This window comes from Chlamydotis macqueenii, chromosome 13, assembly GCF_036417535.1.
Source record: "Chlamydotis macqueenii isolate bChlMac1 chromosome 13, bChlMac1.mat, whole genome shotgun sequence".
Classification (NCBI taxonomy): domain Eukaryota; kingdom Metazoa; phylum Chordata; class Aves; order Otidiformes; family Otididae; genus Chlamydotis; species Chlamydotis macqueenii.
The window spans coordinates 3868908-3895526 of NC_141568.1; the positions used below are offsets into that span (position 1 = coordinate 3868908).

Consider the following 26619-nt stretch of genomic DNA (forward strand, 5'->3'; position numbering starts at 1 on the left):
TTGTGTTACGAGGAAAAGTAGCAGAGGGAAAGCAAAGGGCACCACCTGCACCTTGTACCTTGTGTCCACTGTGAAAAGCAGCTCTGTGATCCAAGCTCATAACACTTCTCTACGTGACCTTCACATTCACAGGGGACACGTAAATCCTACAGACTCGCACACCTCTCTAGTAAGAGGATTCAGGTTTAGTGCTTTCAGCCATGCTGGGTATAAACATAAACACAAGATAAAGCATTTCTTACTGGATTTGGGAGTACCACAGAGGGTACTTGTCCATAGGATCTGGTTGTAGGCTTCTTGAACCCATTGGCTGAGGCCAAGCAACTGGAATATGGGTCAAATCCACACCATGCCAATTTTAGACTAAGGCACTCCAAGACCTACTGGCAGTATAGAACCCAAAAGCATTACAGCAAGCTCACCCCACCTACAGCCATGTACAAGAAAAGCAAGAAAAGGATTATGTTTTATCTCCCATCATCTGTAAAGAAGAGAGGAGAAAGTTCTTGGTCGTTGGAAAAGCACTGCAGGTCTGGAAAATAAAGTGCTCAGCACCTATTCTTTGCAAGCCAGAAATCCTTTCTTCTACGGGAGGAAAGCACGCTCCTAGTAACTAAAGGAATACTGAGGCCCAGCATCCATGGACCCAACGAATTTCTCTCTCCATCTAGAGATATTTAAGTGCAAATCTCAATTTCAAGAGAGATGCAGGACATGGAAACTGCTCCTGAGGACTCTGACTGGTGTCTGCAGAGCAAGCAACTGTGGTATGATTACAATGGAAGGAGTTAATAGACATTGAAGTTGTTTTATTAAGTAGGTTTGCCAAAATTTACTTCTTATTAAACCTCATTAGTCGGAGACTGTCCTCGTACTTCATGTTCTCACCCAGTTGCTGCCTGCTGAATAGACGGAGGGATGCTGGAGAGATTATTTCTAAGCCCTTCCCCCTTCCCTCTCCCCTCCTCTTCCAGGACCACACTGACAGTCCCAAGGGAAACAGAGGAGAGACAGGGAGAGGGCAGCATCCACCACCTCTCACTCAGCATATTTCACCAGGAAGCCCCAGGAGTCCAGAAGAGGAGCTGCCACTCAGGACACCGTCTCCTTTGCAAAGGATCTATTAGTGCAACAGAGAATATATGAACACGTACGAATATTTTCCTCTTCCAGGGAAGAAGGAGAGAAAGAGAAAGAGGAAAGAGGCTCTGATGTCCAGAGTGAGATAGTGATTTCTCATGTAATCAATACTGTAAAATATCCCCAGGTCGTTCTGCTGGATCGTAACTCGGAGGACAGCTGATCGGTTTGCGGCATGTGTACCTCACCCGCGGGGAAAGAAGCCAGGCACCGGGCAGCAGCCCGTGGCGCGGTGGTAAGTAACTTCGGGGAAGTTTCCTTGCCATTTTTGCAGTTCACTGACCTGGAGTAATAAATGCCTTTGAATCTTTAGATATTAGGAACAAAACCAGGGGTTTGTTGCTGAAAGGGGGAAGCGAGGGGAGGTGTCTTTCAATTGCTCCCCCCTGAGCTGATAAAATACTTTGCTTTCAGTCTGTTTAACAAAGTTTTCTCTAGGGCGGACAAACGTTCTCTATGTCTTCAGTAATCTGCAATGACATGAGACCGGGTTGATAAAAATAGTCATCATTTGTACAGCACTTTACCTCTTAAAACATTTCACAAACATCTACTAGCTAATCCTTGCCGTATCCCTGAGAGGCAGGCAAATCGGGCGTGCAGTGAAAGGAAAAGGAATTGCAATCCCAGCTTTCAAGTTAAAGCAATTAAGAACTTCACATCCAGCTGACGGCAGGTAATTGACCACTCTAACTCTAATAACTATTAAGCAGATTAGTTGAGTTAGCAGGTATTTAAGGGTTTATAGAAATAAGAAAGCGAAGCGACGACCAGCAGAAAACACAAGGATCTAACAGTGAGGGAGATCTGCTCCGAGAAGAGACCAATCTGTTCGCATTGGGATTTGCGATAATTATGAATGAGGCTCCAGCTCTCCTCCGTGTCTGTGTGTTGCCAGACAACCAATGAGGCTGCAAAGCAAACTGCGTTCACAGCCTGCAGATTTCAGGGAGAAGCACAGAGGTGACTTTTACTTACAGAACAGGCACACGTTCATTTTGTGATTTAGGGAGGCAGCCTGAAACACCTTTTCTCGTGCAATAACCTCAGCTATGTTTTTTCCTCCTCCCCGTATCTTTTGGCTGACAGATGATCCTGCTGTGATGCCATTTTGGATGTCCCAGTGAGAACTCTTAGAGATGCCTATTCTCTCCGGAGGCAGTGACCAAGACTATAGTAATATCAGCTACACTTCTTGTAATTCTGTGAGCCACTTCTTTCCCATCTCCGTTGAAACCCCTTCTGTCAAAGGGGTCCATTACCAAAGAGCCAGGAGGATTTACCATCCTGATCAAGTCTCTGCAGTCGATCTAAAGACAGAGATCATGATAAATGTTGGTGGCATCAAGTACCTGCTACCTTGGAGTACTTTAGATGAATTTCCCCTGACCAGACTGAGCAAACTTAAGTTTTGCAGCAGCTATGAAGAAATAATTCAGCTGTGTGATGATTACGATGAAGACACGCACGAGTTCTTCTTTGACAGGAACCCCAATGCTTTTGGGATGATTGTCAGCTTTCTAGCAGCAGGGAAGCTGATGCTCTTAAGAGACATGTGTGCCTTGTCTTTTCAGGAGGAGCTGAGATACTGGGGAATCGAGGAATCCAACCTGGAGAACTGCTGCTTTCGAAAACTATTTCAAAAACTGCAAGAGCTGGCTGAGGTACGCAAAGAAGAGGAGCTCCGGAGGAGCAAAGAAGCTACATGTGTCTTGGATGAGAAAACCAGATTTGGACAGTTTATGAACAGACTCAGAGATATGGTAGAAAATCCCCAGTCAGGACTCCCAGGCAAAGTCTTTGCTTGTCTCTCCATTCTCTTTGTGGCCACCACAGCTATAAGCCTTTGTGTTAGCACAATGCCAGACTTAAGAGCTGAAGAAGACAGGGTAAGTCAGTCCTTTTTAATTGGTCTAACTACAGAATTAGAAGAAAAATGTCTGTCTTGCTAGACACAAATCACTAAAAAGATACAGAAAATCCACAGTGATTAGGTTCAAAACTGTCACTGGTAATGAAATGGTCTGTAACAGAAAACACAAGAATGGCTTAAATTACTTCTAGCAGTTTCAAACTGATATTCAATTAAGAATAAGGTGAACAAAATATTTTACTAATTGTCAGCTAAAATACAGGAAAGAGCTGGGCAGGAAAGACATGGCAGCTCTTTAATGCAGCATTGTTTTCCCTTCTGAAGAAGTTGCGAGTGTAAGTTGTATTTACTTGTTAGCACTGGGACTCTCAAACTGACGTTATAGAGTTTTCTCTTCAACATGCTTCACTCTCTAGTTACAAGCTGTCTCTTCTTTGGACACATTAGCTAAGGAAGTATTTTCCTTTGACATCTTTACTTTTAAAATAGCTGAGTATCTTCCCTTGTGTTAATACAATCAAATCTTTAAAGAGGAAGAAATATTCATTAACTTGTATAATGTGATCATGTTACATTTCAATTGTTGCATAAAGAGTAAAGGATGAGAGACGGATGAAGTATTTTCGCAGATACTGATATATAAAAGCCGCACCCCCAAAAAATTGTAATTTCATGCTAATGGAATTCTGTATTTCCCCACATAGATACGTAAATATTGTAGGAGTAATGCTAGCTGAACTGCTAACTGCGTTTAAATCCTTTTCAAGTAAGTCATCAGCATTAATTCAGGGCAAAGAAATCAAGCCTGTATCACACATGAAGGATCTTCTTTATAACATTCTTGTGAATATTTCAGCATTTAAAAGATTTGTTAGTCTAATAATAAAACAGAGAAAACTAACAATCCAAAGTTATTTCAGATGTAGCAATGTCCAAATTCATCAAATAACCTTGACTAATCTCTTTAACGAGTCTTGCACAGCATGTGCAAACTGCCCTCCCAAAAGTGTTGAGGAAATCCAGGTCAAGGAAACTCCCTGCCCTACCCACTGCTATAAGATGCTCAGAGTATTGCATACAGATGGATAAAGCCATTTTAAAACTTACGGCACAGCACGGCGTGCACGGTACAGAAATCTGTATATATGTAATCACTCAAGCAGTAATTCAAAGTAGCACAGTCACAGTGAAGATATGTCATGATACTTGGTGTCTTTGAACAAAACAAAGGACTGCACAGAAAGCTGACATTTAAGATCGTTCCCTGTTCCATTTAACCCCTCGAATATTAACTTACATTTGCACAGGAAGACTATTACCTCTCAGTAATAAATCTGGTGCTCTTGCAGCCTTCCACAGCTCTTACTTTTGGCAGGAAAAACTGTAACACTGTTCCAACGCTCCTTCCGAGGAAGTGCTTTAAATATAGAACATCCTTCTTGCAGCTAGATGTAAAAACATTACAAACTCCGCTCTAGCAAGTGCTTCCTACTAACTTTGTTAATGGAAGTAGCACGATGCCTTTTATCTTCATTTCCCAACCACTGCAGAAAAAGCTTTTATAACTACTTTTCCTGCGAAAGAATAAGCACATAACGTTGCAGAGCTCAGCCAGATTAATACGTTGTGTGTTTCAAAAATTAACTGTATGTTAGAAAGGAAGGCATGTTGAGGGTTCTGTCTGGTAGCTGCTGTTCTTGGATTTCCCATAAAACACAGATGACAGTACTACTTAGAGATTTGCATATATATATCACTAATTTAAAAACAAGCAAACTGGACTGCAAGAAGCTCAAATGCAGGAATGTTTACAGTGCAGAGGAGAGGATGAAGGATGAACTTGAGCAAAGGACCACATTTGTCCAAGTATTTGGAAACACTAGATAATTTACACTTACAGCAGCACTTTGTCACTGTGCCCCAGAAGCACAGAACAGAGTACTGATAGTCCTGTTATTTGAATCATTTAGAATTACCCAGAGAAAATGTAGGGGAATAGACGAGAAAATCCTCATGCCTTGTGGAAAAGCAGAGAATATTATGAATTACTAAATAGTTCATATTCCTTGAATTTCCATCCCTGAATTCTTAGCCTGCAACACCTAAGATTTTCTTACTGGGATCTCAAAAGGGCGTTTTAGCTAGAACTGGACAAGTAACCCTGAGAACTTAATTGACTAAAAATATGACTTCTTGGTCACAGCTGAGTCATACCCAGGCAAATTGCAACTCTGCCTTGATTTGTAACTCAAAATTGTTCACTGGCTGACCTCTGAAAGTGATTCCAAGACAGGGCCACATTTACCAGCAACCTGGGACAGGCATGTAGGATCTGAAATTTTGGCTCTTGGCCTCAACACAGAGGTCACATGCTATCTGTTCAGTGACAAAAATCAGTCAAATTCCTTCAATAAAGTTTCTGAACAACTTGTAATTCCACACCTGAACTCAAAAATCCCTTGTCCTGAGGTTTGTTCACTTCTGAGTTAAAGCCTGGCAAAACCTCTACGCATAAATGTGCTTACAAGTACTGCAAAGATCCCTTTTCCCAACGTCACCAACACTGGAAATTTAATTTATCCCTTCTGAAATACAAATAAAAAAAAGGCTTTACCTCTGCTGCACGTGTACCACTCTAAGGTCCTTTTCCTCATCATCACAGCCACATTAAGAGAGTGAGAACTGGCTGGGCTCCAGCTCAAGGAGAAGGATCAGAGGAAGTGGAGGGGGGGGAAGAAAAAAAGAAAAAAGGGGAAAAATAATAGAAGGTGACTTCCACTTCACTCAGAGGCTTGGCTGATCCCACCCTGCAGGCACATGAAATCACTTGTCCTTTCAGCAGCTGCTAAACCAGGTCTGCTTAGGAGGGAGAATAGCTGCCTGGGCAGGCAGAAGAGCAAAGAGGAGTCCTCACCATCCGAGGGAAAGTGAAAACTCCAGTCTCAGAGACTGGGATGGCAAGGAGCCAAGGAAAGAGCATCCGCCTCAGGGAAGCCCAGTCACCCTGGCAACCAGAGGGGAGGGAAGGAGCCATCTCTATGGGCAGCAGAAGAGGGTTAGCTTAAAGGTAGGAATACAGCTGAAAGTAAAATAAAGGAGGAGTTGTTATAATTGATACCATGCGCGCACTCTAGAATATGTCAGATGACATTTAGAAACATCCTCACTAGAGATATGAAAACACAGATAAGTGGGCAAACAGTTCTGGAAGTATACATCACATGAGCACACACCACGAACCCCAACCCAGAGGGAAGAGCCCCAGGTGAAGGAGGCCAGAAGTTCAGGAAAACTCCGGAGCAGTAAACGTATAACTCTAAAGCAGTAAATGTATAGCTCCAGTGATCTCAAGCTTAAGTCTGACCGTAAAAGAGAAATACAAAAGGATTTATCACGGATGATGCTAAGGAAAGAGGACTCATTAGTAACAAATTATGTTATTTGGGTTTAAAACAACTGAAATGTCACATCCTCACACAGTAAAACATCCTTATCTAGGATATTTGCATCTGTTCTTTATATACAGAGACCAAACTGTCTCCAGTAAGGAAGCAAACACAGTATCACCAAAATGCGTAATCAAGGCACGCATGTATGTAGAGATAGACAGGGAGGCATACTGAGAGGCGAGGAACTCTCTCTATTATTGATCTGAATGCGTAGCCTGAGAGAACTACAAATCTGAACCACAGTCCAGGCATACAGGATAAGAAAGCTGCAGCGACAAAACCTACCAGTATTTTCTTCAAATGAAGGAATTAAGATCATCCCACTAGACACAAGGCAAAAGTCCCATCCCACATAAGAGTTACAAACAGGGTCCAAGAGGTGTAACTGAAGTAGTCATTGCTCAGCACACCTAACCCAAAGGAAAAACACATAATTATACCAGGGAACTGCAGAATAAAACCACTGCAGAGGAGCTTGGACAGGGAGACTGCTTTGAAGCACTCTTGGGATTTTCTGTAGGAAGAGATATTTCTTCTAATGAGTCCCTAAAATCGGTGTCCTCTAGAGAAATGAATCAGCAGAAAGGATACAGCAAGGTCTTTTCTTCAGGAAGGCAAGCAAATTAAGGTCAGAGGGGAAAAGAAAAAAAAAGAAACCCCAGACACTTTCAGTTCCTGTCCCTCAGCACTGGTAACAATTAAATCATCTTCACCCAGCGTAGACGGCTCCCAGCTGATCGCAGTGACATGATGTCACACGTAGTGTGGCTTAAGGGAGAAGGAAATGTCTGTTCGCTGTTCTCCCTCTCTCCTCCAGTGATCAGCGAGGGGTCTGACCTTGCTACCACTAATTTTTGTATTTGCTCGTAACTGACCTTGAGAAGCTCGCAGCTGCCTTTGTATATAACTGCATGAAACATAACCAAAACAAGCTGCAACCAGTATTGTCACATCTAATGATTTGATCTGGACTCCTGGAATACTCATTTTTTTTAAAGCTCCCATTCCTGGGGTCACTTGATCTAATTCCTTTACAAAAGTAAGTTTTCCGTCTCTGGATGCATTGAGAATCCAGAAAATATGAACAGATGGAAAGAACCCACTACCTAATATAAAGAACCATTTTAAATTACTTTTTCATTCTACACCATTATTCTGGAGGCTCTGACTTAGTTTTTCAATGTTTGATGTTGCTGATGTTGTCTGTATGATACTAAAACCAGCATATTTGGCTTGTACACTAGAAGAAACTGCTGAGAAACATATTGTCTTTGAAAGTGGAGTAATGTTACTTTAGAAGGGGTAAAAATTACTTATTGGTCTTACCATGAAGAGAAAGAAAATTAAAAGATATTTGTTTCATCAGGGTTACCATTGCCACAGCTAAATAGGTTAATTACAAAAATTCACATTGACTGGTATCTAGCCAGCTCAGTATGGGAAGATACATTTGCAAAAGGTAAATCCTGTTTTCAAGCTGTCAAACCCATTACAAAAGCATTAGAACGTGAAGCTCCAACTCTGCCCATAACCTGCAGATAACATTAAATATCTCTAGTGAGTTTATCAGAGGAAAAGCCAAGCACTTGGGAGTGGCTGGAGGAGATCATAATCCATATGGAGAGTGTCAGTGAGAGGAGTGGAAACCTAGTCCTGCTGCTCACGTGGCCTACAAAGTCCCTTCATCAAAGCGTAATTTGACCAACCGTTAGAAGCAATCACCTTTGCTAAACTGAATATGACAGCCAGATTTTGACAGATATTGCTGGCTACCATTTTTATAGCTTTTAAATAAGGAGGTCTAAATATCGATCAAAAAAGAATTTTCTAGCTGATTAGTCAGGCTGAAAAATACCTTTTTCAATGACTAGTTCAGAGTCCTGCTAACGAAGTGGGGCACTATTCAGAATACACCTGCAAAGCGGGGTATCTCACCGTAGCTTGGTGTGACCTTCTGACACAAGCATACTTCACACCAAGCGTGGCCCAGAACGACTTGCTCCATTGCAAAGAGATTAATGGCAGCTTTCAGAAACGCTTGTAATGCTCATTTAAAAGTGTAAGACTATAAAGGCGTATGTGTGCACGCCTAACTATAAATACATCAGTACACGCGTATGACTCGAAATTACTTGGAACAGAATAAAGCTGGATGGGCTTGGGTTTTATTGCATCTGCTCAGTACGTTCTTCTGGGTCCTCATCAGAACACTTACTGCGGACACTCACTCTCCCAAATTATCTAGTCATCTCGTACAATTCAGATTTCTTCTAACCATTCTGATCAGCATTTCAAAGTAGGAAATGTGTTCATTCTTCACTGAAATGAATGAACTTCACTGAAACACCAAAAAACTCCCAGTTTACCAGGTATGCTCGGCACAGTAAAATCCAGCTAACTTATTTGCTTTGTGGGTTGAATTAGTTAAAATTATAACAATTGAAGACATATATAAGAAATAAGAAGCTGTGAAACAACAGAAATCAGAATATTCAAGCCTGGGACTTTGATATATAGAGAAATCACTGTTTTATGGTATTTGCCTTTTTTTGAGGTTTGCATATTCATTCAGTAACGTCAGAAGCTTTGACCTTGAAGTCGCTCCGTTGCGTTAACACTGTCTCCATAGTTCCACATTATTGGTATCGTTTTCCAAGCATCCACAAACAGAATTGCATATTTCAGCATTAAAGGTGAAGTTCACACTATTTAAGCCCTGTTCTGCATAACCAAAAAGGGGCATCAGTGAGGGGTAGTGAACAACTGCCACAGAAAATAATTTTCTTTAGAAAATCTGGACACTCCAGTGAGTAAATGGATTCTGCACGATTTTCCAAAGCTGGCTCTGCCAGTACAAGGTCCAGTATTCAGAAAACACAATTAGATGTTATTAGTTTGCCTTATGATCATCCAGTTTTGGCTGTATCCCAACAGCCCAAAGTCTGCTGGCTTTGCACGCTGTCCTGAGGGGACACCCAGCTGTTCTCGCTGCTCTGCAACCAGCACTCAAGCAGCTGCTCTTCAACATGCCAGCATGCATGTTCCTCACGGGGAATCACGTTTTCTTTTCCCTTTTGCTGCTTTTAAGTTTGTAATACTCACAATAGGAAAAAAATCCTGTTTACTTTCCTCATTTCACTCCTCTCAAGAGGTTCAGCACAGATGATTACTTAATAAACGCCTTCATTGGGAAGACTGGTATTTCCTCTGAGGGAGGCACTTGATCTTTGAGAAATGCTGTTTGAAATCAATGCATCCTCCAAGTCTGTAGCAATAATGCATCAAGTATTAAAAATAAACAACTCCCAAATGTGGATGTGTTTTAGAACTTCCTCTTTGAACATGATGGAAATCTTCGAGGACTCTTCAGTCTACTGCTGCAAATTCAACAATCTGCTATTCTAATTCTGAACAGAACTAATTCCTAATTCCATTGCAGCATCAAGGCTATGAACCGCAAATGTTGTGTTTATTCCCACAGTGTCAGCACTCCCTCTTAGCACCAGTATTTTCCCTTATAACAGATTCAGTCGTATCTGAGACCCCGCCGTACACCCTGCACTACAGGGGTACGATAACAAGTAGTTTCTGTTCCAAGGAACTTACAATGCAGTGAGGAAAGCAGCCAGCAGAGAAGAAACAGTAACAGGGCAAATAATTTGACCAGGAGCAAAATTGAAAATTGAAGGTCATCCTCCTAAGTCCCAGATAAATACCATGTCATTTTGACTATACTGTTCTTCACAGTGACAAAATTCAATCTGCTAAATTTCTCACTAGAAAAACAGCTTTCTCCTTACACAAACACTCTGGGGTCACCAATTGGTTTAAATCAAATTCAGATTCTTCAGAACGATTCTCAGGGTGTTTGCAGAATAAGGACTCAAGTTTAAAAGTTAATTGAAATATTTTATTTTAGTTACACTTCTGCCCCAGAGGAGATAATTATGTGTTGGACACAGAGATAATAATTTCCTTTTATGTTCTTTCTAATGCCCACATTAATATAATCCCAATATTAGTTTTGTTTCCTCAAATGTACTAGTTGTAGTAAATGTTTTCATAAGGCCAGGCTTCTTTCCCATAAAGCACAGCGAGCGGGGCATCGTTCTGTGATCCGAATACGCAGCACTCCTTTAACAAGCTCATCATTCTGTAAATCAGGTTACGGGCTCTTTCTCAGCAGGCTGTAAACCTTTTGATTTTATTGCATCAGTTTGTAACCATAAATCCAAGTCCTGAAGTGATCCATAACATAGGGTTTCCAAGTTCTCCCCAACCATAATTTGATTCAGCAGAGCACAATTTAATTATTCAAGCGCTAGCGGCAATGCGGTTGCGGTGATTCAGCAGTACCTGCAGCACTGCAGCTGGATCCCACAGCTCCAGGTATGCAGGGAACGCAGATTGGCACACTGCTTCCCAACAGAGTAATCATTTTACAGCCAAAAGGGATTTCTCCTGTGTGTCTGTTCATTTCCTGCTGTGAACTGGGATAAGAACAGCTGGGAGCTGGTTAGGGATCTCAGCTGCCTACGCTGAGGTCTTGGTCTGCCTCACTACCCTCAACTTGTAGCCTCACCCCGTAGACCCACAACCTTGGATCTGCGGACAGGCAAGAGCAAGAGCTTGTTTGTTCACTATTACATTAGCTTGCATTTTTTTTTCCACTGAGGGAATTGCCTGGAGAAAAGCTGTAGACCAGCTGTATGCCCACGTATAACCTTGAGAAGTGCAAAAGGCTGAAAAAGAGCACTCTGCCCAGCAAACGTCAACCTTGGGCTTAGAGAGAAAAATCCCTGAGTTTTCCTTCTAAATCCTCTGCATAGCAGGCTGAATGTTTTTTTTTCTCTGAGCGAGCCAAAAAGCCAGACTGCAAGAAGAGCAACCTTGCTGAGATAAGCCTCTCTACTAAGTGTTGGACAGCACAGGGTGGCGGGTTGATAGCCACAACACAGACCCATCCCATCTGCTGCCACGTCAGCGGACGCTGGCCTCTGTCCACAAAATGTGTGGATCAGAGGGAAGGGTCTGAGCAGTAACTGGCTCTACCTGAATGTGTCAAATAAAATCTGGAGATGCCAGGGTAAGTTTAGCAGATGTAAACTGTGACCTTGCGTCAGCCACACCGCCAGACGCGTTTCTGGCATGAAAGATGATGTCTTTCACAGCCTCTCCTTTGGCTGCAGTGCTCAGCAGGTCCAGGTCCTATGTTTATGGAAACTCTCTTTTAGGACTCCAACAGGAGTCTGGATCAAGAAGAGTCAAGCATATCGCTTTATGAGTTCCTTCTCTGCTTTGTTTTGAGACCATTTAGTATGGGTGACTGAACACCGAAACAGCCTTCACTCAGAAGCAATCGCTACTGCATCTAGGACGGATCTAGCTGGGAAGAAGTTTCAGATCTGTTCTGTCCATTGCTCATTTGTTTTATGATGATGAGCCAGCTGGTTTCCATAAGCGTACCCCAGAAACAGCAGTATTTGCATACAGTAGTTCGATCATGACTTATAGTTGGGTTCAAGGACTTTTATCAACTTGGCTTCATAAATAATATCACTTGCTTTCCTCATAAGTATGCTGTATAAGCAACATATATACATATTGCTGATGCAGATGTTGATTTCCACTCTAAAGCTTTGAGAATGTTAATCTCTGTAGGGATGATGTGATTCTGAAATAGTCCCTATACTGATCTAGCAGCATGTATTAGCAAAGTGTTCTGCAAGCATTGGTGCAACTTTCACCATTTAACTAGGAAACAGATTACTTGACACAAGAAACACTTAAAATCCCTAAAGCCATCATAAACCACGTTAACTGGCAAGCACAGAAAGGAGATCATGAAAAGTGCTGCCGGTTTGCCTGTCTGAGATCTCAGACTCCACCCTATTTATAGGTTGTGCAAAATCCCAAGTTACACACCATGGAAAACAGGTTCAGATTGCTGCCAATGAACTCCCACTTCGAGTCAGTCACACCCAGGACAGAAAGCTGGTACCCATCCAGTCCTTACCCCAACACAGCTGCAGCACTGCACATCCAGTACAATGAGAAGAAGAGGAATTTTTTCCTCATTTTTCCTCAGATTAAGAGAAACTTTGCATGCTTCCCTCCGATGCTCTCAGACAGTTTCAGTTCTCATTTTTTACACTCCAGATGTTGCTTAAAAAGGATTTGCTTGGTGTTTTTGTTTTTAAGAATCAGTAATATAACATGAAGAGTCCACAATATAGAGCAGGCAGGGATACAATATCTCAGACTCAGGTTCAAACGTTCAGAATCCTCAAACAGTTTTATAAAAGGAGCACACCGAAGTGTGCAATTTGCAAAGTACAGATTATCAATCTGTTTTGTGTTTACTTCAGCATTTATGGAAAAACACCTTACAACAGACTAAAGGGTAAATATCCACTGCAAAAGGTATCGGGGTAAAACTTTGGCAGTAGGAAATTAATTGCCAGATCAGGTAGTGACTCAGAACAAGTATTCCAGAGCATATTTTAATTATAAAGTGTCCCAGAGTGCAACCAAGTGGGACACAAATGGTTAGCACTGAAGGCATAAGAATAGTTCCCTGGTGTTCTCATCCAGTCACCTATAAATAATATATTCTTTCCTTGTCTAGAAAATGTAACAAAGTGAGTTGCATCTGAAAACCACCGTGGATAGACACGATATATATTCCACAGGGGAAATTCTGATTCTGTCACCCTGGACATTGCTACAATTATTGATGCATGTAAAGATATTATTTTCACTATATGAGATTTATCTCTCTTGTAAGACAGGTTAGTGCAGCATAACTCTAACATCTGATTTCGTTTATTATCCCAGATGTCATTACACTCTAACTAATGTTTCCTGGTAAACTAAGAGGGCACTTGGCCAGGAAATTCATTGCAAGGAAGTGAGTAAACGTCAATCAAGTAGCCAGCGTTCCTTCCAGTGACAGAGTTTAGGGGCATCAGATGAGACTAATGGGAACCTAGCTAAAAGCAGGGAGCTGAGTCTCCATGCAATAGGCAACAGACAAAAGAACGGCCAAACTTTACAGAAGAGCAATTCAGCTTGCTTGCATGAACACCATCCTTCAGCTCAGGAAGCTCTGAGCTCTGGAAAATAGGAGCCAGGAAATTTGCCTTGGGCATCTGTTGCCTCAGGCTGTTGGAATAGCGCACTGGGCTAACTGGACGCAGTACTTCCATTCTTATATTTTATTACAAGCCTATGTTTTCATATCTAAATGGAAGTTAACAGAAACAGCCTAAACCAAGCAATTTTACTGTAACACTATAAACATTCCAATGCATAAGAAAACCCAGAAAATGAGCCATCACCTTATACAGCGGAAGGCAATAACGAAAAGGAAGCATGAATTGTTTATTACCTTTGGAAGTTTAAAACAGCACTTTGCTTCTTTGAGGTGGTTGATAAATTTCAGAAATTACTCAATATTTCAGGCATCAGGCTTAGGATATATCTTTTTTACATACAAAATATTGTTTCCTTCATTGCTGAGCCAAATGCTGTTTTCATCTGCAAGATCAATACCAGGCACTCGTTTTATCACATTTATATCACACATTGCAGAATTTCAGCTAGAGAAGTTCCATAAATCCTGATAAATTCTTGCATTGTTCAAAAGTAAATCTGCAGGATGATTAAAGGAGTTAGATACTCACTTACCACTGGCTTTGTGATAACTGTTCTCCCATCAGAGCTGACGATAGTTTTGCGTACTGACCGCTGCTACGGTAGTGTGAAACGTGTCAGAGGCTTTTGTTGAAAAAGCTCACCCAAAAAATCTTGTGGTCAGTTAAAAATGGAACTTTGGAACTTCATCTTCCCCTCATCTTTACAGTCAACACCACACTAGCTTGGATCTTCTGTAGGTTCTACCTACACCACGGTACTTTGGATGTGAAAACGCAGTCAGGAGGAAGAAGAAATTGGTGACAAATTTGACTCAAAGTTCTGAAAGTTTGAGCCCAGAATTCTGCTCTAGTCACTGGTGAGGTCAAGAGAGGGAGGTTGTGTTTTGTGTTGGCAGGCACTGATCACTAGAATTTCCCAAATGTGTTTGCTTTGTTCAGAAAGAGGAAATATAAAGAAGCTGTTGGGGCACAGAAACTCCTTTATTGACCATTTATGCAAAAAAATCCTTTCATAGATGAGAGTATTTGGCCCATAATTTGACAGTTCACTGACAGGAACTAACATCTGATGGGAATTCAGTGACAACAGAAAATTTGAAATCTACCACTGACATAGAGGCATCTGTATTTTAGTGAGAATATCATATTTGAAGTCAGTGTGTTATTCTGCCTGCTCTTTGGCCAACAGTCATAAGTGGAACACAAAGCAGTCAGGTCTAAAATAATTAAAAAACACTGAAAGAAACAGAAATTTGTATTTAATATGTTTGGTTTTCATATTCAATATTTTCTTTTCCCCTCTTATTCCAATATTTGCTGCTTCTGAACAGGATGTTCAAAATGATCAAGAATCAAGAATCTTCAAAAAGACTGAGATTAGAGAGGGATATACTATATATACCATGTCACATACATTACATAATATAGACAAATTTCTAATATATGAAAAATTCACATACAAACTCACTGGATGAAATTTATCTCCCAGTGTGAAACAAATGAGCATGTTCTCATCAAATCCCATAGAGCCAGGGTCTTACATTCTCTTTCCAGACACTGCTGACAGAGAAATAAGCAGACAGGCAAAGAGGCTTGGAAGTTTCTGGCAGATGTTGTATATGGACTGACTAAATCATGGTATATCTATGCTACGTAACGGCGTGAAATTGTCCTGCTGTGGGATGGTAGCCCAGCTGCATTACTTGTAGGGCTAGAGTTATTCACCTCCGTACAGAACTGCTGTGCTGCATGGATAAATCAGTCCCTCAGACAGACACCGGGCTGGTTTTGCTGCATGCCTTCACATAGCGCAGGTATATCTGAAGCAAACACCTTCTTTTATCTCTTCAGAAAAAAAAAAAAAAAAAAAAAGGCAGCACAGAATTCCCTGCATTAGTTACAGTGTCAGAAATTGTGATGTTGCCATTATTTTGTTTGCTGCCGCAGGAAAAGGGACTGTGGTTTGAACCATATGCAAACATTTCTGAAATGTCTTTTACAAAGTACATAAAAAAGATAAAGTGTGTTAAACAGGGGAGAACTCGCCATCCCTTTACATCCACAACTATGCACAAAGGAGAAATAAAATGCACAGCAACATTCCCGAGAAGCTTGATTTGAAGGATGCTCTTCTGAAAAATGACACACACATTTAGGAAGCTGACTGCACAAACTGCTTTCTCTAGCTATGTATGACTTTCCATGGGGACTACTGAGGCAACCAGGGATGGTGAGAAGGAAAAAAAAAAAAAAAAAAAAAAAAAAAAATCTCCCAACCAGTCCTTACAATGCTACACCTTGAAATTTCACACTCAATTCAAAAGACGCTCTAGATCTTAACGGCTAAAACTTCTACCAACCAGAATTTATTTTCTTTTATTTTCCAAGGAAGGAATAGTGAAAACTGCATGATGATCTGAGAGCAATGTCACCTGTAAATGTATAAAGGTGAATAAGTAATAGATGTACTGGAAATTCAAGCCAGTTAACAAAAAATAAAATAAGTCTTGATGGGAACAATGAATAATTCACAGACCACATCACTATAGTGACCACAAGCAGGTCTGTGCAGAGTCTAGGCTGCACTGTACAAATAATTTACAACTCAGAAAAAGTGAATGCTGCATAACACATCTGCAGATTAAAGCAATCTCATCAGGCCAGGTCAGCAGCTCTGCAAACACCAATGCATTCCAGCAACGGCAATGACTTCAAATGGGGCTATAGCGAACCTAATCCTGCATGCGTAACTCTAGCAGGGCCAAGTCTTCGTTACTTTTTGCGATGTTTAAGAGATAAATTAAGATCTTGACAGTGTACTGTGCAGAAAGAGGAAAAATCCCCAAATGGCGCTAACAGAGCTAAATTGTTCTGAGAGTTAGACGAGGTAAAACACATACGTAAGGGATATGCTACCGTTTCACCTGGAGAACCTCAGATAGCCAAGGATATAAACACTGCCTGAACAAAGAGACTTGTTACTCCCAGGAACAGCAGTAATTCTGTCACAAGGGACACTCTAAAAACCAGCATCACATTGCAATGCAGACAGTAACAGAGCATTGGTAATAAGTTTAATAATAGCAGGGGTATGTGTTTCCCACGGTGTTTTAATCAATATTGCTCATGAAATTTGGCTGAGGATGGGTAACACCGTGTGAGGAACTGCTCCTGTAAATTGCCTAATTTCAGAGACAGGCTATGGGGAAAGATGCATACTACAGCCTTGACTTCATTCTACAGAGGTCACAAAAAAAGCCTTTCACGAACCAAGGGTCTGCAGTGATTCCTGAATAACACCTGGCCACTCTGCTCTCCCAAAAGGAGCTTATTTCTCTGCACAGATGCTCCTTCATCATCCCTAGTTCTGCCTGATCTTCTACAGTTGCAAACACCTCAGAGGTGGAAGTCCCTGTTCAGCAAAAATACAAGGAGAAGACTCTTTAATCTTGCTACGCCTTCATGTACCAACATCGTAGCTGGAACAAGCTATTTGCTAAATATTAATTTTCAAGCAGGTTAAAAATCTAAAATGACATTACCACCTTCTACATTTGGTTTTTCTGGAACATGCAGTGACAACCCATAGTCTGAGTCCCAACTGGAATTTCTAAGGGTTGCAATTACAGTCAAATCCTTTCTCTGGTTCACAGTTATGGCTAAGATTTCTCACCTTCAACAAAAATTCAAACCCTGTATGCTTCATATGCCAGTGTTTTGATAATGTTCTCAGTAAAGAAAAGCACACAAGGCTGCTTCAAAGTCAGCCACAGTCCAGAAAAGACTCTGGTTCACTCGAATCGATGCAAAAACTTAATGCAGATAGCAGCATGTCACTGTGAAAATACCATACAAGTGCCTGTTAGGTGGCATTCTTCAATACACTTACTCAACGCTTAAAAACAGAAGAACAGTGTTAATGTAATGATGAGACCAGGTTTCTTCAGAACACTAATCCTCTGGACAGGTACAAGAATGTATTTATCAGTAGGATGGATAGGGTGTGTAAGAACACAGTGACACCGGCATTTAAAAACAATGTGTTCCTTTCAGGGGCAAGTGTCCAGCTGCTAAGAGATCACGATGAAAGCAGCATGCACCGCTTATCCCCTGTAAGGCAAAACCTGGTGGCAGGACCTGGTTTGCTTCCTGCCAGCTGGAACACAGTAAGCAGATACGGTGCACATGAAGGAGGCAGTATGCACGCCCCAGTCCCTGTAACGGACGTGGTCACCCGTTCACACGCTCTTTGGATGGATGTAGCCTGACGGCTGCCCATCACTAAAGGGCAAAGCTCAGTGTAGTCTCTTGCTTACCCAAATAATTATGAGCTAATTTACATGTGCCTCTTTTTTTTTTCCTCTGGGATAGGCCAAAAGAAGTTTTCTTTTTCAAGCTCAGCTCAGGAAAATAAAAAAAAAAGTGAATAAATAAAAAGTAGTTCAACTAAAGCAATTCCTTCAACAGCAAAACCGAGAAAGTATTGCTTGTAGCATGTGGCCCCAATACTGCGAGAGGATTCTTCAAGGCAATTTTCACCTACTGGGTGGGTATTTATTTTCCTTTAGATTAAAACATTCGCATATACAGAAAGAAACAAGATTTATACATGGTGTAACTGAGCCAAGGATCCAGATGATAGCTCTGAACCACTTTTAATTACACCAGAAATCACAGTATTTGTGAAAGCAGCATGCATTGAACAGCGCCAGAAGTTTAGCGAGACATTCAAACGTTAATCTTTCTTTTGAAGAGAAACTGATTTTTGCACAGGCTTCTAAACCAGTCAAGTTTAAATTAATTTCTGTTTGAGAGCAGAAAGCATTGCTTATTTGGGACTTACAGGCTGCATGCCAAGACTTTACACAGAGATGAGTTTCATTCATTTAGACTACAAGCAGCAACATAATAAAAATAAACAGGTAGATACATTTGTTCATTCAGATATTTCACGTGCTTGTTATCATCTAGAGACCATTGGAAGATGGCTGCCAAACAACTACCTGCCAGCTTGGATTTGTTCATTTCTATTACTAGTGACTCAAGCAGATACACATTGCTTCTTCCTTAGTGTTTTTGGATGCTGGTTCACAAACTCTTGTTTTATTTAATTCTCTTTGTTTTGTGTCAGGGTGAGTGTTCCCAGAAGTGCTATTACATCTTCATCATAGAGACCGTCTGCGTGGCTTGGTTTTCCCTGGAGTTCTGCCTCCGATTCATTCAGGCAAGGAGCAAGTGTCAGTTCTTCAAAGGACCCCTAAATATCATCGATTTCTTGGCTATTTCACCCTATTACGTTTCCCTCATCTTCTCAGAGGATGATTCAAACGAGGAGGATGACAGGCCAAGCAGCAACACATATTTGGAGAAGGTTGGTTTGGTGCTACGGGTTTTACGTGCCTTGAGGATCTTGTATGTAATGCGCCTTGCCCGACACTCCTTGGGTTTGCAGACTTTGGGCCTCACAGTTCGGAAGTGTACACGGGAATTTGGCCTGCTTTTACTCTTCTTATGCGTGGCTGTCACTCTGTTTTCTCCTTTGGTCTATCTCGCCGAGAATGAATCTGGGAAGGTGCTTGAATTTACTAGTATACCTGCCTCTTACTGGTGGGCTATCATTTCAATGACCACTGTGGGGTACGGAGATATGGTACCACGGAGCGTCCCAGGCCAAATGGTGGCTCTGAGCAGCATCCTCAGTGGGATTCTCATCATGTCTTTTCCTGCAACATCAATATTCCACACTTTCTCCCATTCCTACTCAGAGTTGAGAAAGGAACATGAACGATTGCAGTCTCGGCTGAACAGAGTAAAAAACGCTAACAACTCTGGTGAGAGTGACACCTTCAATGAGACAGACAGCTTGATCCTGGAGGATCAAGCATCACCAATCAAATACATTTACAGAGGGAACTAAGCCTGGTTGTAAAACATTCCAAGAACAGGAATAGAAATCTACACATACGTACATCAACGTAACACACAACGCAAAGCAACGAGATAGGTTACGATGCTACTCGTCTCTGCCAGCATAGGTGTAATAAGCAGCCAGGCCAACGCAGCTAGCTCCAACAGATCATCACGGAGCCAGAGGCTTTGAGAATGTCAAAAGTCAGAGTTTATTCAATAATAAATACTCAGTCATCTCTACAACTTATAAGAATAAACTTTGCCTCTGCTAGTCATGTATCTTGCTGAATATCTAATACTGAATGAGTTACAAACAAACCAGCTTCTGTTGGCACAAGCACACTTGTTATTTTATTTGCCTTTGAGTTTCCAATGTTCTTGCAATTCATATCTTGAGCCAAGCGTTAGAATGGATTATTTCAGGGCTACGCACCAGTGCTGTTTATATATGCTCATCCACCAGGCATACAGCGGCAGCCTCGATACAATCTGAATGCTGTATCTAAAGCCACTAATAAGCTTAAAATAAAAGCACTGTATGTGAAAGCTTTCCAAGTTTGCCTGTAGCCAGACGATCAATCTATAAATGACAAATTGCACTGCTATTGTATAAAATACACCGTGTTTGCAAGAGAATTTGCTTGAAGTACAGTTGCAGTCTGCAAACTATAAACATTTCGTACTAGAGGACAAAAGTTTTCAAACGTTTTTCATATACTTATTTAAAATAATAATGAGGAATAAAAAAACCCTAAGTTTATTGATCATAGTAAAAAGAGTTGGTGTTATCTTTTTTACTGAATGGCGACGGCGTCTCTGGAACAAAGATAAAAAATTGAGTTACTGAAAATGAGATGACAGCTCAGAAGTATCCAGGAGTACAAATAATAAAGAATGAGGTGAATGGTTGCCAGAGGGGCAGTGGGAGTGATTTCCTAATGCAAATGGAAGACGTCCCTTTTGGGATATCCAAGTACAGCCAGAAGAAAGCAATGGGACTACACAGAAGACAAATGCTGCTTCACGGGATAGGCTAGATGATCTTTCACAATTCAAATTTTTAGATGCGGTGAATGCAGCCAGTGAAAACCAAGACACGAAGGCCAGGTCTGTGTTTAGGGCCTGCGCCGGCTCACACGTCCTCAGTTTGTAAGCAGTCCTGTCAACACCCGCAGAACTTTGACACGCTGAACGCTGGGCATGTATTTAAGGACTGAGATGAATCAAGGGCTAAATCATTTTTAAATCAGATTTGCAGCTTTCAGTATCCCATTTCTCAAATCCTACCAAGGTCCCCGTGACCTTGTGATGGAGCAAAGCCCAGTGAAGTGCCCGTTCAGTTCCAGTTTGCAGCAGGCCCCATTCTCCACAGTCTGGAGCCCTGGGGGCACTTCCAGGCGCTGTAACCCGTCTCTCCCACGTGGAATTACACACACAGTCACTCGGAGTTACGCAACTTCACGCAGGCATTTGGGAGTTTTGGTTTTTAGATACTCTCCTCACTGTGCTGCACAGCTTAAGCACAGAAAAGCACAGTTGCTGGCACAATTTCGATCACGTGACTCAAATTAATCCCTTGGATTTATCTTGCCATTGACCCTATGATTTAAACCAGAGAAATTGTAGCGGATTATAGTTGGGATGTTCCAACACAACTGGAACAAGTCGACACTAGATGACAGGCATTTATACAGAAAAAGGGTGGAACTTCTGCTGGGTTTATGCAAAGGTCCACATGACTTTTTTTTTTTTTGCAATTAGCAACTCTTTTGTTTTCCAAGAATTCTCTGCAGTAGGACAACTTAGATGGTAAACCAGACAACATCCAACCCCGATCAGGACCACGACCGAGATATCTCCAGGGTCTTATGCATGGTGATGCCACCTGCATTTCTCTGGGAGAGTTTGCATTTCTTTACAGTTATTCCAGCTTCTTAGGAAAAACAATTGCACACTGCCACAACACCCAGCACAGACCACTTCTGCCCCTCTGCTCTGGCAGAGCCAAAACCAGCGCTTGCTCCCTGCTGACCGATCCGTGCTAGAACACGTGTCGTGATGCAGAATTGCCACATCTTTTAAAAGACATTTCTCCCCATTGACACACACACTGTGGAAATAAAAACAATTTGGTAGTGCAGCTGATTTGCTTTTTCTAATTAACAGTTTTCTTGCTAGTTCAGGAGTTAGTTCAACATGGTCCCACAGAAAATTAGCCCAGTCGCTTTGTTCCAAACATGTAGACAGCAGGAAAAACATTGGGGCTTTCCCTGCCCAAGTACTTATTTCTAACAGCTTGATGTCCAACAGGGTCTGTGATGTGCCTGGGGCTGTGGACACAACCTGTACCCAAATTCGCAGCAATCCAAACCTGGACTCAGTCAAGCGTTTAAGCTTGTGTGAGCTCTCCCAAAACACAGCGCAAGAATGTGATGAAACATGGAGGTAAAACAAACAAATCAAATGTTTAGCAGTGAAGTGCTTGTACACTCAGCAGAACCAGGACCACAACATATTGCTGGTTCTAACTTAATCTCCTCCTATAGCTGGGTCTGGGCTGCACCAGCTTTCACAGAAAATGTCCTTCATGAGTCACTGTGTTACTAGGGAGGGAAAAAAATATGTTGAGAGGAACATTTAGTTCCTGTGTAACTCAACTGAGTAACAAATTCAGAACAAGCAGTTACAATTAGCAGATATTGCTGTTGCCAAGATCACATCGTCTCATAACCAGACTTAATTAAAAGAGCAGTTTAGGTGCCTGGCACCCAGCTTCAATCAGTTCAAAGCCTTTTCCCTGAATCGAAATCCTAGAAGCAGCAGAGGACAGCACCCATTATCCGGGGGAAGGCACGTTGTTCAGCCCCCACCAATGCATTACATCTCTTTTTAAGCTTCTAATTGCTACTCTGACACAGCAACAACTCCCCCCGTATAACGAAGGGTCCCACAAAACTCCGCACCGCGCTGCTTTGTTCGGGATGTCGATAGGTATCTTGCTCTGCAAACCAGCCAGGGACACCCGACAGTGACAGAATCACATGAAGACGCAGTACAGGACCCTTCCCCCTGACTTGGAACCAAAACACAGGGATGGGTTTTGATCACGGACTAAATGCAAATTGTCTGTGATGTTGAAATGGCACTGAGGGGCTAAGACCTTTACTTTGACCTAACTCTCATTTCTTCAGGGATTCTGCAGGTTGTGTCAAATTCTCACGGCAGCCCTTGTACCTCCCAGCTATTCTCCAGCTGTTCCTCCTCTTTGACTTTATCAGTTCCTCTGGCAGAGAAGCACAAGATGGGCATATTATTATTATTATTTCAGTAATGAATTCCCATCAGTTTCATAGGTTCAGTATTTTATTATTTCAACCTACTGTTAGATCTCCTGAAATTTGCTTTTCATCTGTCTTTGGCAATCTGAAGCTTGCATCCAGTCCCTAGTATTCATAATATAATTAAAGTTACCTGGTTTATTATTTAAGTCACTTGAATTAATTGGAGGGAATAGTGCATTATTTTAGAGGTAAATTGCAAAAGAATTCACTAGTGTACTGCACATCCTATGCATAAATTATAGCAGAACTATTTAAACCTGTATTGGTCAATATTTTTATTTCAAACATACCCAAACAGTATTCTGCAGTTATTTTGAACAACTAAGACATCTGCTGATAGAAATAACACTCAGCATGCCCCCTCTGATTTTATTCCTAATGAAAGACTTTTTCCCTTTTTTTTTTGTTCACTAAGTTATTTTAATACATTGCAGTTATCTATAAATAATGATTAAGACCTAGAAGGTCAAGGAAATGAAAAGTACAGCACATTCCCTGAAGGAGCATTAGAAACTTTTTACTTCTACAAGTAATAAATTATCAGCCACAGGTTAAAGTTAAAACTGATAAAAGGCTGACACAATACTCATGTTTCCTAAATGGAATCTGGTTTCTGCATGATAAAAAGCTACATATTCTAGCACATTTTCCTAAAAGTATTAAATTCCTTCCTGTGAACTGTTTTGCTTCCGTAGCAATGGCTTATCTGAGCTAAATGGGGCTTTCACCACTTCCGAGTCCTAGCCACGGCACAATTCCTGGCAAAGCCCTAAGAAACTGGACAAGGTTGTGAATGTATCCGGTACTCAATATGCACACGGGGTTTTCTGCTGGCGTCTGACACGGGGCATTAAACTGGATTTTCCCAGCTGGCAAAGCACAGAGGCTGAACTGAATATTCCTCTTTCCTTAAAGGGCACCAGTATTCAGCTCAACTGAGGTCTGCAGAATGTCTTGACTAGTTTGGGCAAATTGATTGTTGCATATGGGGTGCAAATCTTGTTAGGAAGCTTCCGTTCTCAACCTGCAATATTAGGATGAAACTTAATACACTAGGTTACTCTTTTTTTTTATTTTCTGGATGACTAAGGTGATACTCACAAGGAAAAGATGATGAAGAGAAAGAACTAAGGTGTTTCCCTTCTCCCTGTGCTCCTGTCTTCGCTATTTTACTTCCGATAGAAGCTAGTCCTCAAACTTATTTTCCCCGAAGCTGAGTGTTCCTGGAGCTCCCTTATGCCAGTATTGATCTCCACAAAAAGCTCACACAGAGGGGAAAAAAAAAAACAAACCTAACCCAAAGATACTTCACTGTAAGAGAGCCCTGCATTCAGAATAGGACCAGGGGAACTCAGGTGAAAATCCAGGCCTGGATCAGCAAGGAGCACCGTAGCAGAATATTAAGAGTAAATTCAGCAAGAGGGATAAAAATCCAGCCCAGATTTCATTATTTCCATACTTTATTCCTGCCATAGCTACACTAGGTGTAAAAATCAATGTCTAAAAGGGAACGTTGTTCAGCCCCCACCTTTGGGGGTTTCTCTTCTGAAAGTTAGTCCGTTATGCCACCAGTAATAAGTACCATAACTAAATAAAACAATCATCCTGAAACAACACTTAAAATGTAAAATCTTAAATGAAAAAGTCTACTGCTTCATACCCGACAATTTTGTTTTAAAAAAAAATCCTTTCAGATTTAATTGGCATAGAACTCCATACATGCATATAATAGAGTCATAATACCTTCCAAAATTTCCTGCTTGCCAGTTCTAGCATTCAGCCAAATATTAGTCAGTCAGACACTAACTGTGAGTCAACAGGTTTTATCTTGGCTTCTTCAAAATAATTTATTTTCATCAGCTTTCAAGAAACTGTGACTATTCTAAGTAAGAACAAATGGAGTGATTCCGAATTTCTGTTCTGCCTTAAGTCAGAGCAGATGAGCTACAATTTATATTGACCTTGCAAGGCATTCTCACAATGCCTCTGTGAGAATCCAACGATGTTTCACTTTAATTTCAGACAAACAGCACGATCGTTTCCTGATGCTCTATCATTTGCCTTTAACTCCTGTTCTGGTTTTGTTAGTGAGGGGGGGCCTAAGGTGGTATCTTCTGTAGGAAACTGCTAGAAGTTGCTCCCCTTTGTTCAGTGGACTCGGCCGGGCCTAGGGCGGACCCGCTGCTGGCCAAGGCCGAGCCAATTGGTAGCAGAATGTCCCGTGATAACGCCTCTGCGATAACGTATTTAAGTAGTGGAAAACAGGAAAAAGAGGGGGAGAAGATGTGAAGCAGCTGAGCGGGGGGCAGAGAGGGGGAGGCGCGAGCCTCATGGGCCTTGCAGGCCTCACCCTCTGGCCTCCCGCCGGGCAGCCGACTGGGCCCAACTCGGCCCGGCCTGGCTGCAAGAAGTGGAGAGGAGATGAGAAGTGAATAAGATGTGAAAAGGATCCTGAGAGGCGTCTGCCAGCCTGTTGTGAGGAACAGCTGCAGACGCCAAGGTCAGTTCAGAAGGAGGGGGAGGAGTAATATGGCTCCTGGCCAAGATTCCTCTGCAACTCGTGGTGAAGACCATGGTGGAGCGGGTTGTCCCCCTGCAGCCCATGGAGGTCCACGGAGGGGCAGAGATCCACCTGCAGCTCGTGGAGGACCCCACGCCAGAGCAGGTGGAGGCCTGAAGGAGGCTGTGGCCCGTGGAGGGCCCGCTGGGACAGCTGTTCTGGAGGGACTGCACCCTGTGGAAGAGATGACCCATGCCAGAGCAGTTTCACGGAGGACTGTGGCCCGTGGGAGGGACCCCACGCTGGAGCAGAGGAGGAATGCAAGGAGTTCTTCCCCTGACGATGATACAGCGGCGTAAAACAACACGTGATGAACTGACCGCGACCCCCATTCCCTTTTCCCCCCCGTGCCACTCGGGGGGGGAAGGTAGTAGAGATAATGTTAAGCCCGGGAAGAGGGAGGGGTGGGGGGAGGTTATCTTGTTCCCTGTCTCATTCTCCTGCTAATTTTAGAAAATAAATGAATAGTTTTCCCCAAGTCGAGTCTGTTTTGCCCGTGACGGTAACTTTAAGGATTTCTCCCCGTCCTTATCTCAAACCTCGAGCCGTTTTTCTTATATCATCTCCCCCTGTTCTCTCGGAGGGTGGGGGGAGCGGGAGAGAGACTGCGTAGTCTGGTCCTGATCAGGGCTGAACTACGACAACTCCTCATCCAGGTGTGCATCACTTCCCACACAAACAGAACGCAGATCAAGTACCTGCCTAGTTCCACAGCTCCTTTTGGTTTTGCCTCTCCATTCTGGAACTCCACATCAGGAATTGTTCATTTGCTTTACAAAAAGCCATCTTTTAAAAGAATTTTCTTATTAAAATTCATAACCTTAAAGGTACCAGGTGACAAATACTAAAGATAACTCATGCCCAGAGAATACTAATAAAACAAAGTGCTTTTATGTCTTTTAATCAACAGGTCCTGTACTGTCCTTGAAGTGTCTTACACTGTCTTTAAGAAAATAGCCATTAAAATTTTCTAATTAAAATTTCACCTGCAAATCACTGTTCTTGATATATCTTCACCAGAACAACAAAGCAAGTAACAATCAAAGCTTTATGCCTTGAGGATCTACTTCTCCAAATTATATACGTTTTCATTAGTCTGGTATCTTACTTTTACCTAGCTATGCTGAAGCTATCCTAGTTCCACACCAAATTAGTTAGAGCTGGTCAACCTCTGAGAGATTTCTATATG

At 41.9% G+C, this 26619-nt stretch overlaps 1 protein-coding gene across 1 annotated transcript; it reads left to right on the forward strand.

The window, feature by feature from the left end:
- Positions 1-1102: 1102 nt before the first annotated feature.
- KCNG4 (potassium voltage-gated channel modifier subfamily G member 4) lies at positions 1103-20231 on the forward strand. Its single transcript, XM_010127999.2, has 3 exons — positions 1103-1375; positions 2230-3029; positions 18751-20231. Exons 2-3 carry the CDS (start codon positions 2280-2282, stop codon positions 19534-19536), a joined length of 1536 nt encoding a protein of 511 aa, XP_010126301.2. The 5' UTR covers positions 1103-1375; positions 2230-2279; the 3' UTR covers positions 19537-20231.
- Positions 20232-26619: the final 6388 nt, after the last annotated feature.

Coding starts and splice junctions, on each gene's coding strand:
- KCNG4 (XM_010127999.2), top strand. CDS start 2,280: ATGCCTATTCTCTCCGGAGGCAGTGACCAAGACTATAGTAATATCAGC. Junction 3,030..18,750: donor TAAGAGCTGAAGAAGACAGG/GTAAGTCAGTCC, acceptor GTTTTGTGTCAG/GGTGAGTGTTCCCAGAAGTG.